Source organism: Gobio gobio (genome assembly GCF_949357685.1).
Source record: "Gobio gobio genome assembly, chromosome: 14".
NCBI lineage: Eukaryota > Metazoa > Chordata > Actinopteri > Cypriniformes > Gobionidae > Gobio > Gobio gobio.
This window is the reverse complement of record NC_137107.1, coordinates 26,791,119-26,804,452: the sequence shown is the minus strand read 5'-3', so window position 1 is coordinate 26,804,452 and position 13,334 is coordinate 26,791,119. Positions and strand designations below refer to the sequence as shown.

At 37.6% G+C, this 13,334-nt stretch overlaps 2 protein-coding genes across 2 annotated transcripts; both read left to right on the top strand.

The window, feature by feature from the left end:
* Positions 1-312: 312 nt before the first annotated feature.
* LOC307136973 (syncollin-like) lies at positions 313-708 on the top strand (the record flags this gene model as incomplete). The annotated part of the gene is made up of 1 exon (XM_079834386.1): positions 313-708. The coding sequence occupies one exon, from the start codon at positions 313-315 to the stop codon at positions 706-708; it is 396 nt and encodes a 131-aa protein (XP_079690512.1).
* A 5,893-nt stretch (positions 709-6,601) lies between these two features.
* gng8 (guanine nucleotide binding protein (G protein), gamma 8) lies at positions 6,602-7,799 on the top strand (the record flags this gene model as incomplete). The annotated part of the gene is made up of 3 exons (XM_079834387.1): positions 6,602-6,709; positions 7,412-7,524; positions 7,671-7,799. Exons 2-3 carry the CDS (start codon positions 7,441-7,443, stop codon positions 7,797-7,799), a joined length of 213 nt encoding a protein of 70 aa, XP_079690513.1. The 5' UTR covers positions 6,602-6,709; positions 7,412-7,440.
* Between the last annotated feature and the right edge of the window lie 5,535 nt (positions 7,800-13,334).

Sequence of the window (13,334 nt, the reverse complement as noted above, 5' to 3'; positions counted from 1 at the left end):
GAAAGTCACTATGGCTTGTTCCCACATGTTGTTACATAAGTGTCAGCACTTTTAAATATGGCCATGTGGTTTGTGAACGTATGCGATGTTGTTTTTTGTTAAAATTACATACATTTTCAGCTCACGAAATTGATCTAAATTTCACAGCAACACTTTTCACAGAATTGCAAAGAACTTTGTGTGAATGCTGCAGATGACCTTCACAGAGTCTGTTGGAAAACCTGACGTTTCTCACACACGTCATTCATATGGAGAAGCTCCATGTATATAAGTCAGGGCAAAAGATCTCTTTTCACTCAACCCGCTGAAAACATGAAGGGGGTCATCGCTCTTCTCCTGGCTGCTCTGTGCTTCGAGGGACTCAATGCAGAGTGTCCCAACCCAGCCACACTGCAAGATGATAATGAAAACAAACTCTGCGCCCAGATGTTCGAACACAGCAGCTACTACTATGATGACAGTTGTACTGGCAGTTTCATTCACGTTTATCCTGATGAAGACACCCCCATCATGCCATATGTTTGGGACAACCGTGTTTCCTCTTTTGTGGTGGGCAGAGGCTGCTCCCTGACAGTGTGGTCTAAATCCAAGAAGGAAGGGTATAAGAAGAAGTTTACTGCTGGCATCGTGTATCACCTTAAGGAAGTGAAGAAAGGCCTGCTTGGAAACTGGAACGATTCCATCTCTGGATACTACTGCACATGTTAGATGTGAAGCAAGGCTGAAGACAGAGTCCTAAAAGACATTAACATATAATGCCAATGACACAAAATAACAGCTGTAACACTCTGTGTTTTCAGACACAATTATGCATTCTGTTAATTGTAAATCTGCTCAATGCCTGCAAGTGAATTAAACAACATGTTGCTGCAGGGAATCTCTGCAAGAACATGATGCAGAAACATTGAAGACCTGGTGCATGATCATTTTTATTGTTTTAAATGTAATGAAGCAAGGGTTTTGAAAGTATATTGCCAAGTAACAATCAAGTTTTGAAATGTAACCTTTTAGTTGCAAGTCAAATCAGTTAACAAAATCATTTTTGAAATATGAAGTGAAGCATAATTTCAAAATTTCAGTTTTATCCCTGATTTCACTTCAATAAACTCCTTTGTGAACATATTCAAAAATGTGCAAAGGGAAGATAATCCATCGAGTCGTTCCTGAAAGACAGACTGCATGCTTTCATAGGACACTTGTTGTGTATGAGTATTTGTAACAAGTATAATTAAGTATAATTCTAAATAAGTATCATTCTTAAAAGTATTCTATGTATACTTGGCTTGTTGTGTTTAAACACTTTTTAAATACTAAACACTATTTTTCCGATTAAATACTTTTTTTCACATAAGCTAGTTTTACATATAGGCTACATTTGAAAATATTGATTTATAAAGAAAACAGATATGTTTCTAATTATGACTATCTGAATTTTTGTGTAGGCTAGTCCACTGGTAGTGTACATAGGAATTTACTCCAAATCTACTTTACACTGTTACACGGTAGGGGGCGCTATGACACATCTTCTAGTACAGAATCTCTGGATCAAAACACAGGTGAAGAAGAAGCAGAAACAAGTTTTTTTTTTTAGAAACAAGTAGAAAATTGCTTACCCAAATGAAAAACAACGCGATCATCAAACATTAAACAGCATTTAAATCAAAACTGTAATAATGTTACCGAATGAAATGTTGAACCCATGAAGAGGAAACGACTTTGAAGCTTTGGGGATGATGATGGACTCAATCTACTCCATCTGTGTTTTGATCATCGTTTTATGTACTAAAAAGTGGGCCAATTTAGTCCCAAGCTTGTTAGTTTACTATTACATTTATATTTGTAGGCTATACTTACTACGTACAGTATACACTCACCTAAAGGATTATTAGGAACACCATACTAATACTGTGTTTGACCCCCTTTCGCAGAAAGAACTGCCTTAATTCTACGTGGCATTGATTCAACAAGGTGCTGAAAGCATTCTTTAGAAATGTTGGCCCATATTGATAGGATAGCATCTTGCAGTTGATGGAGATTTGTGGGATGCACATCCAGGGCACGAAGCTCCCGTTCCACCACATCCCAAAGATGCTCTATAGGGTTGAGATCTGGTGACTGTGGGGGACATCTAGGTACAGTGAACTCATTGTCATGTTCAAGAAACCAATTTGAAATGATTCAAGCTTTGTGCATTATCCTGCTGGAAGTAGCCATCAGAGGATGGGTACATGGTGGTCATAAAGGGATGGACATGGTCAGAAACAATGCTCAGGTAGGCCGTGGCATTTAAACGATACCCAATTGGCACTAAGGGGCCTAAAGTGTGCCAAGAAAACATCCCCCACACCATTACACCACCACCACCAGCCTGCACAGTGGTAACAAGGCATGATGGATCCATGTTCTCATTCTGTTTACGCCAAATTCTGACTCTACCATCTGAATGCCTCAACAGAAATCGAGACTCATCAGACCAGGCAACATTTTTCCAGTCTTCAACTGTCCAATTTTGGTGAGCTTGTGCAAATTGTAGCCTCTTTTTCCTATTTGTAGTGGAGATGAGTGGTACCCGGTGGGGTCTTCTGCTGTTGTAGCCCATCCGCCTCAAGGTTGTGCGTGTTGTGGCTTCACAAATGCTTTACTGCATACCTCGGTTGTAACAAGTGGTTATTTCAGTCAAAGTTGCTCTTCTATCAGCTTGAATCAGTCGGCCCATTCTCCTCTGACCTCTAGCATCAACAAGGCATTTTCGCCCACAGGACTGCAGCATACGGGATGTTTTTCCCTTTTCACACCATTCTTTGTAAACCCTAGAAACCTAGTTGTGCGTGAAAATCCCAGTAACTGAGCAGATTGTTTAATACTCAGACCGGCCCGTCTGGCACCAACAACCATGCCACGCTCAAAATTGCTTAAATCACCTTTCTTTCCCATTCTGACATTCAGTTTGGAGTTCAGGAGATTGTCTTGACCAGGACCACACCCCTAAATGCATTGAAGCAACTGCCATGTGATTGGTTGATTAGATAATTGCATTAATGAGAAATTGAACAGGTGTTCTTAATGATCCTTTAGGTGAGTGTACTTAAAAATATACTTGAGCTTTACTTCATAAAATGAACTTGAAGTATACTTCTTTTTCGTAAGGGAATACAGCCTTGAGCCAAATGGAATAAGGGAATAGATCTCAAAAACATCTGTTTGGAAACTGGAAGAGTAACATTTCTGCATGTTAGTATGCCAAGCATGAAACAAGTGAGCATTTTTCTTTTCTCTGAGTGAACAACCAGTGCCATGATTAAATATTTAAATCCCCAAAAAACAAATCCCCCCCCAAATTTCAGTACCTATTTCAAGGCTGGATTTAACTACATTTCTCACATCTGCACTATACTTGTAGATCAATAAATCATGTCTGAAAACAGCTACTAATGAGCCAGTTGACATTAAAACCCTGGAGAGGAGCTTTGAGCCACCTGCAGTGAGCTCGACAACCAATCCTTCCTTGGGTATTAATGATGAGAACTGAAACACTTAACCACAGCTTCAGTTTCTCTGCTGGTGTCATAAAGTCCTCTTGGGTGGGATTTGTATCAGGAGGGACATGTTAATCTGGCGTGCCAATATATATTTTCACACAAAAGATACAATAGTGTAAATGCCGAAATGACAATGTCTTCAGAGAAGTAAAGGAGAGCAATAATCTCATGCACAATATTACAGTTTTTCTTGATTTCTAACACAATTCACCATTTTCTCAGAACTATCAACACAGTTTGTACAAACCTCAAACTTCCACTTCAAATTCAAATATTTAGTCAAAAACATAATCTCTTTTGTCAGAATCAAACTCTGGCCTCAGATGACACACAAAACAAATAGACAGACTACTGCACTGCTTAGAGAAAAAAACTAATTTTGGCAGTCAGAAATCATTAACAGCTTAATGTCTATTACAGTATAAACATAAACAGAGGCTGTGCAGATACAGTGAAAGTCAACAGTAAACTTTAAGAAAAGTTTTTTTTCATGACACTTCTGTACAGTGATTTTGCAGTAGATGACTAGATTACTAGAAAAGAAAAGTTCAAATACCAAAGAATTGAATATGAACTTGGTATGCAATACAATACAGTATACTGTCAATTACAGTACAGTTAAATAAATAAATGCATCATCCTCGGCCAAGTTGCATTACAGTATTGGTGACCATATTTGCAGTTTTTGACAAGACTTTCTCTCCCTCCCATAGGCAGTCTGTCAGTTCTGCAAAATTACCAAATGTAAGAGGTACGTGGCTTCATATTTATTGGATAATTATGAGTTTGAGGGTGTACAACATGTGCTACAGTATGTGTACATAGAAGAGTGGAAATTCTCTCATCAAGTACTGTGTACTGTAATTACAGTTTTTTACGATTGCTTACACACTAAAATTAAACTTTTCCCACAATTAGCAAAACCTTACACTCAAGGAGCAAAACACAAGAAATTTGCACAACTGTAAGCACATTGTCAGCTTCACACTATTTGCAAAACATTACACACAGGGATTTGCAAAACACTAAACACACTTGTATACATCAGACAAAGAAGTATATCATGATGTCACTTCCTTGCAATTCCAAAGCACTGACTGTCAAATTACCACACCTATGAGCCAATATGTTACACAGCCATCAGGTGCACAAACACATGATTGCTAAATTGTAGACACACCAATCAGGTTTAAGCACTATAAAAAGGCAACAGGTAAGTGTCTTCAACAAAAATGGAAGGCAACGTCGCAGTAAGAGGAAGAGTGAGGATAAGAGGGGGAGCCTGTGGAGGAAGAGGGGTAGAGAGGGGAAGAGAGAGGAAGGGGGGATGAGAGGGTGAGAGGGGGTTAGGAAGAGGTAGACCTGGAGTGGGATGTGACCAAAGAAGACGGGGACCAAATTTATCAGATGTGATTCGGGCAACCTTGGTACCCATGGGTACTACTGAGTACCCATGGGTTGACATTGAGAGAGGCTGGACAGAGACTTCAGCCCAACCTCAGCAGATATAAAAAACAAACCTTTGAAAATGCATGAATGAATCGAATGATTTTACAATGTGGAGAGAAATAAATTATTTTATCAATATGCAGCATTGGTCTTGTGTTGTGTTTGGTGAACTATTGCATTGCACTTTCTCTGTGTACTTCATTTACAGTACTCTAATCACTGAAAATTAGACTTGCTAAAAGTGTTTTAGGTTAGCAACAGCAGTGTGTAACGCCATAAGTCATATGAAATGTGTGTGTTTCGTATGGTAACAAAATATTGTTTTTATAGTCGTGTATAGTTTTGAGAAAGTGTTCCATTTTGCACATGATTTGAAGTGTTGTGCTACTTTCGTGTAGGGTTGTGTTAATTGTGTGTAGTGTTTTGACAAACCAGGCCCTGGTTTCAAAATTGTGCTTAAGCAATTGAAAAAAAACTGTAAATTGTTTGTGTAAGTAAAAACCCTGTATACTCTAAAAAAAAGGTTCTATATGGCACCAAAAATGGTTCTTCGTCGTAATCATAGAGGAACCACTTTTGGTGCTATATAGCACCATATCTTAGCATGTTCTGTATATGGTAGCGGTGCCATATAGCACCTTCGTTAGCGGTGCTATATAGCACCTTAGTCAAAGAACCGGTGAAGAACTTCTGAAGAACCGCTGAAGAACCACTGAAGCACCAAAATTGGTGCTATATAGCACTTAAAAAGGTTGCCCTATGATTACGAGCCAAGAACCATTTTTGGTGCCATATAGAACCTTTTTTTTTTAGAGTGTAGATGAGCATATAGGCCAATTTCCGTCATGGTCATTCCATGCACAAGAACATGTTCTACTTTGTATTTCATCCGGAGCAAATGTCCTTTGACCCTGTCCCCTTCGTTTTTCTTCCCCTCTTTCTTTTCCTCTTTGTCTCCCACCACTTTGATTCATTTTCCAAAACACATAATCACCCATGTGCTATTTGAGTTATTTGAGTGTGACACTTGAGGTCATTGAATTGTGTACTAACCTGAATGAGAAAATGGTTAAACCTGTGCAAAATGAGGACATCAACATTTAGAAAATTGGAGCATGCGTGAAAACGGGTGAAATGTGTCAAACATTTGGAGAAAGGTGTCTTTGTTTCCAGAACTGAACGAATGGTTTGGGAAATTGGGCCAACTGAATCAGTTATAGTGTGTTAACAATCCTAATAGTTTTATGTCTTCACAGATTGCAAACATTTGTTGGAGAAGGGCATGAAAAAAATCACTGTACCCCATACCCAGGCACTTATACTATAGTACAAATAATAAACATTTTCATATTTTACTTGAAACGTCTTCCATTAATTATATTCTTCAGATCAATAATTTATTAATGATTTATCTGTCTGTTAAAATGGCACTTTTTCACAGAACATAAAAGCTCATTGTGTGGCAGGTATCACTCATACACTATTATGCATGACTGAGATATTCAGCTGAAGGTCACACCCCATGATGCCTGTGACTTGCCTCTTCAGCCCAATATGGGGGAGGAATAAAAGCTAATTATGAGAGGAGGCAGCGTTTCCCATCCCTCCACTCCTTACTATCTCTTCATTCTGTCCTGCAGGTCGTAATGTGTACAACAAACAATCAACGATAACAAGACGGTTCTTCTGCCAGCATCACAGATCAATCTGGATAAACTGTGGTAAGTCATTTGGATATATAAGCAGCATGCTGTATTTCATATATACTTGGGTTTTTTTTTAAATGGGGATTTATTAACAGTTCATATTTATATCTGCAAAGTGTACTTGAAATTTAAAATAAAGGAAGATTTGTTATAGCAATATCTAATATGCACTGAAATTGTAATATAATGCAACAAACTAGTATACCACATTTATATTGCATTGTCATACATCTATAAACAATGGCAAAATTCAAGTTTGGATTTCCATATGAAAATCTGTGTTCCCAATAACAATGATTTGCATTGTGAAAAATTGTTGAATGCTCTCAAAACTTTTAAAGACTTTAATAGAACGTCTGAAAACAACAGAAACGTATTCAGGTTCTTAAGCTAAGAGTAAATTAAGAGGAATGACGGTAGTTTGAAAGTGTACTACATGACTTAAAATGAATAAGTGAGTGAATTATTTGTGCTCTCTAGAGGATTTCTGCACTCCTCTGTTTCACCTCTCCCACTGAGCCTCATCCAAAACATGACCAGCTGAGACCCATGCAGCAAACCAATTACTGCAACTCTGAAACAGAGATGTCTTTAATAGCCTCGAGGAGCCAATCGCATCATCTTTTAGGGAACTAAAACATCATCGGAGTTGAGCTGTTATCTACCAGATGCGTTTAGCTGGACTCACCTGGGGTTTGTTTTGCCATATTCCTGCAGGGTTAATTTGGTGTCTACAGGGGAGCAGAATGTCTAATAACATGGCCAAGATTGCAGATGCACGAAAAACAGTGGAACAACTGAAACTGGAGGTTAATATTGACAGGATGATGGTAAGACACATTTTTATGCCAGTTAGATTTATTCCTTAACACAATAATAGCATTTAAAATGATTTACATTCATTCCAGGGTTAAAGAAAATAAGATTTATTGGATGTTATTCCTGGATGTGTGTTGGCTTTTATCTATTGGCACAGGTATCTAAAGCAGCAGCTGAGCTGATGGCTTACTGTGAGACCCATGCAAAAGAGGACCCCCTGGTGACGCCCGTACCGTCCTCAGAAAACCCCTTCAGAGAGAAAAAGATTTTCTGTGCAATTTTGTAGTTTGTATTTTTAGGCCACAAGATTTATTTTATTATTTTCCAGGATGTTCCCCAGACATTTTTCGCTGATTCCCTAACTGTCACTTAAATGTTAATTAAGTGTGAATACTCTCTCTCCCCCTTTATGTTGTAGGCTACAAAAACTGTGATATTTTAGGATTCTTTGTGTTTTGGAATTTTCATTCATCCAGGTCACTATAATTTAGACTTTATTGATATATTATTTTTCCTCATGGTGGCGCTACAGTTTTAAAATGTCTGTTAATCGTCATTCACCCATACAGCTGCTATGAGTGTTTGTTTGATGAGGTTGCTTAGCCTGCATAACAGCAATAAAACAAGAGAGAGCAAAGTTCGTTCTGCTTTAGCTTTGTTTGTTGTATGTCCTTGTGAACGGTTTATACATTAACTTCCAGTACATTCCCTGTGCAAATTCACCTGTACTGCAAGGCTGCACACCTAAATCGTTTTGTTTCTCTTTTTTTTTTTTCATTGTTGTGTGAACTATCCCTTTAAGACTTATGCATTTTACAATGATATAATTATCTGAATTAAAAGTAGGTACCTATTAATGTATATGAAAGTATAAAAGCAAACGATTAAATTTCAATAATAAATCTGAAAGCACCACAATATAAAAAAGTCCTAGGTGGCACTGCCAGGAGCAGGTGGGCGGGGTCATCTTTACCAGAGTTGCCCGTTGCTGTCAATCAAGCGCATGAGGGGCGGGGTCATGTTTTATAACGTAATGCAGGTGAGCAGGTGCGCTTTTGCAGACAGGTAACCAGGATATTCCCATCACAAGACCCACACAGGAGCACTGGGCACCCCGCCGTGACAACACAGGCCAGAGTTCAGGTAGAGTAAACAAACAAGCTTACGCCTTTAACTCTACAATGTTCAACTTTAACAATAAAATGATGAAAATAAAAATTTGTACCAGATAATACTGGTTTATTGTATAGTCTACGTGAATACTAATACAACACAATCTCAAGCTTGAGTAATCATTTAGTTTGCCTTGAGGTGACTTTTTATTTTAAAGTTGTAGTCTACATTAATAGGCTATTTTTTTAGCATGGTGAATAAAGTTTCCACACTCTATAATTGGCGGCTATAATTATTTGTGACACTTTACAATGAGGTTTCATTAGTTAACAACTTGTGTTAACATGAACTAAGAATGAATAATAGGCTACTTCTACAGCATTTATTAATCTTACATTTACTAGCTTATACATTATTAAAATCAAAAGTTGTATTTATTAACATTAATGCACTGTGAACTAACATGAACAAACAATGAACAACTGTATTTTTATTAACTTACATTTACAAAAATTAATTAATATTTATTCATATAGGCTATATATTATTTCTCATCGTTAGTTCATTAGCTAATGTTAAAAATTAAAAAACCTTATTTGTAAAGTGTTACTTATTATTATCACTGTAACATCATCAAAAATTACAACTCTCCTTCAAACAAGCAAGATATTTTCAAAAATCTTCTTTTATTAAATATTTTTATATCAATTTAAAAAAATGTGGTGCCTTTTAAAGTTTATCCGAAACTGTGGTAGGCAAGGAGATCTTTTTCCCTTAGTGATTTCTGTCAAAACTAGTGGGGCAACTTGATTTGTTAGACAATAAACTCTCCCACATGCATGCAAGTAAAGCGCCACTTACCTACCAAGAAAAACTTGATCTCCAACCATCTCACTGACAGTACACTCCTAGGCAAAACATTTACAGGTCTTTTAATTGTCTTAACCATTTTAATCACAAATCACTGTTCAGGAAATTAGCAATGTGAGACCAAATATTCACTATAGGGTTCAAATCTGGAAAAGCATTAAATGACGTTCACATGTGCTTGAGATTATTATCAGCAGATCTTTGAGGACACTGCTCTGAAGCATCACCATGCAAAAAACCTCCTTCTGTCTTTGATGTTTTTCTGAGACGGTTAAGACAATCAAAAGCTTAGTGTTTTGCCATTTTGGGTGTGTCTTATATTTTGTGTCCAGGAGTGTATAGTTGACTTATAGTTGAACTGTCAAGCCAAAGGTAATGGCAAGGAAAAACTCCCTGGTTCCCAATAGATAACCATATGACAGGCCTAATATTTTCTATGAAATGAGCATCATAACCATTCATTCATATCAATAAAAATGTGCATATCTACATATTTATTTCTTTAGTTAATGATTATCAGGGAGGACCTAATTGTCTATAAGTAATAAAAGCTTGGTTCGCATGACACAATGACTCAACATTCCAGTAGTTTTTGTATACTGTATATATATATATATATTAGATTAGATTAGATTAGATTAGATTAGATTCAACTTTATTGTCATTACACAAGTACAAGTACAAGGCAACGAAATGCAGTTTGGGTCTAACCAGAAGTGCAATAGCAGCAAGTGCAGGATATACAACGTTTGCATAAGTGCAGGACATGGATATACTGAGTATATATAAATATATCTATAAATAGAGAGATGGTTATTACTATAAACAGAATTTACAGGTGAATATGTACAGTGAATAATATACAGATGGTTATTACTATAAACAGAATTTACAGGTGGATATGTAATATAACCAGTGTTGCCACAGTTACTTTACAGATTACTTGATTTTAAAAGTAACTAAGTTACTTTACAGATTACTTGATTTTAAAAGTAACTAAGTTAGATTACAAGTTACTTTAGTAGTTACATTCATCAGTTGCCGACAACACCTCTGCAGCCTCAACATAAAAATGACAACCGTTTTTGCCAACACTAAACATAAAACATGTTACACTACACTAAACATAAAACACTAAACATAAAACCCTAAACATGTTAATGAAAAGGTACAAATTACTTTGTTTTTATTAAATACATTTATGAAAAACAATTTATATTTAATTTTTAATTTATATTTATATATGAATGTAAATAATTATATGGGCCTACACAAATAATATAAAATTACAAGATTTATATTTTATTGTAAATGTAATGTGCAGCTCTGTAAAGGGACAACAAATATATGATCGATCCGTGAGAACAATATATTTTTTAATAATCTTTAAGTGCACAAAACTATGAAAATATATGAAACGCTAGAGCGGCAACAAAGCGCTTATGCGCATCCCGGGTGCAGAATGATGCGCTTAAAGCAACATGGAATCAGAGTGTGCAGAGTGTGCGCGAGTGCACATTGAAAAGTTCACGGCATAAAGAGAAGATGAGCGTCTAGGGTTGCCACCCGTCCCGTAAAATACGGAATCGTCCCGTATTTACAAGCAAAATGACGCGTTCCGTATCAAACCAATACGGGACGCGATTTGTCCCGTATTTTACACAGGTCCACACATAGTTCAATAAACACATGCGGATTTTGCAGTGTGGAGAATACTGATAGCAAATATAAACAAATCAATTTCACAATAAGTAGTACAGGAGCTCATTTGTGCGTGATTGCGGGCTTTGTTGCCATAGCGGCGGAGTCTCGAGAACATGCGCTGTGCCAGTGTGTGCCTGAAAACTTGCGCGTTTTTTTAAAAAAACATGTCGAGCTCGCGTCGTGTCCACCGTTTGAACGCAAAAGGATCTCCAGATATAGAACTGAATTAATTTCAAAAAGGTATCAATGGGTCTGTCCAGTAACTCAGGATGAACCTCAGGCCAACTGCACACTTTATGAGAAGCATTTCAGTGTCTCAGACTGACTGACTTTGGTGACAGACGGTCTATGTGACAGACACATCCGTGCTTAAGGTAGGCCTATAGTTTTTTTTAATGGATAATATATTAATATAATATTCCAATACATTATCAGAGCTTGGCAGACAGAATTATTATTTTTTAGACAGGTTAATTAATAGATTATAGCCTAATAAATGTTATTGTTAATTTATAATTTAGCTAGGCTATATCATACATAATAAATAATCCTGTCATATAAAGTTTATGACATTTAAACTTGGCGTGTCGTGAATGGGTGTCCCTTATTTTGCCACACTGAAGGTGGCAACCCTATGAGCGTCGAGCCCACAAATCCTATCCTAGTCTACTATGTAGCCTATATCGGTCCAAACATTCACTGATTATTTGTTTCTTCACAGTTTTTAATTCTGGTTATTGTGCGTGTGATGCTAATTAATAGTCCTTGTGTTGTCACCTGAGTAGCGAGCTCAACATCTTTCAGAAACCGCAAGATAAACTCCAGGAAGATAAATTATTTTATCAACATATCAAGTATTATAACGGGAATATATCATATGGAGTGAGCTTTACCGTGCTGCTGCTGACTGGAACCGAACGACGCGCAGTTTGAATTAGCAAATAATAATATACTAATAATGATTGCTGAAGGATAACGTGACAATATATATTTCTGATGATTATTTAATTATCACGACATGCCTAATCTGAGCAAGTGACTGCCTGTCTTGAGTTTTGTCGACAGACGGAGCGGCCGTCTCGTAATTCTCTATGCAGGAAAACCCCTGCTGAGACTAAACAAGAAAGCAAAAATATATATTTTTACTAAGGAAAATGACAAAAAAAAGTAACTCACAGTGACTTGGATAAGTTACTTTAATCTGATTACTGGTTTGGAAATAGTAACGCGTTAGATTACTCGTTACTGGAAAAAGTGGTCAAATTAGAGTAACGCGTTACTGGCATCACTGAATATAACATACAGATGGCTATTACTATAAACAGAATTTTACAGAGAGAGGTATACAATGATATGTTAGGCTAAAATGAGGAATATGGCAGTGGATTAAGGTAGTGCAATAAATTATGGACAGAAGCTATCCGAAAAAAAAGTGTAAAAGTGCAGTGGAAAGTGATTGCATATTACGGTTAGAAGTACGGTGCAAAATGCAAATGTAAACAGTAGGTACTGTAAATAACAGTCGGCAGTGCAAATGAGCATAATCCAGTTAAGGTATGGTAGTGCAAAATGAATAAGTAAACAGTTGTGACTGTAATAAGCAGTCGGTAGTGCAAATAACAAAGTGAAGGTGGATGTGAGGTAGGAGAGTTATCAGTATATGAGGGGAGTGGATCAACGGGGGTTTGAGTTCAGTAAAGAGACAGCTCTGGGGAAAAAACTGTTCTTTAGTCTGCTGGTCCTGGTCCGGTGGATCCTGAAACGCCTGCCGGAGGGCAGGAGAGAAAACAGTCTGTGGGCTGGGTGAGAGGAGTCCTTGAGGATGCTGCGAGCTCGATGCAGGCAGCGTTTCCTCTGGATGTGCTCGATGGCAGGTAGTGGAGTCCTTGTGATGCGCTGGGCAGTTTTCACCACCCGCTGCAGTGCCTTGCGCTCCGCAACAGAGCAGCTCCCATACCACACTGCCACACAGTTGGTCAGGATGCTTTCTATTGCGCAGCGATAGAAGTTCACCAGGATAGCCGAGGAGAGCTGATTCTTCCTCAGTGTCCTCAGGAAGAAGAGGCGCTGGTGAGCCTTCTTGACCAGGCTGGAGGTGTTGGTCGTCCACGACATGTCCGCCGAGATGTGGATC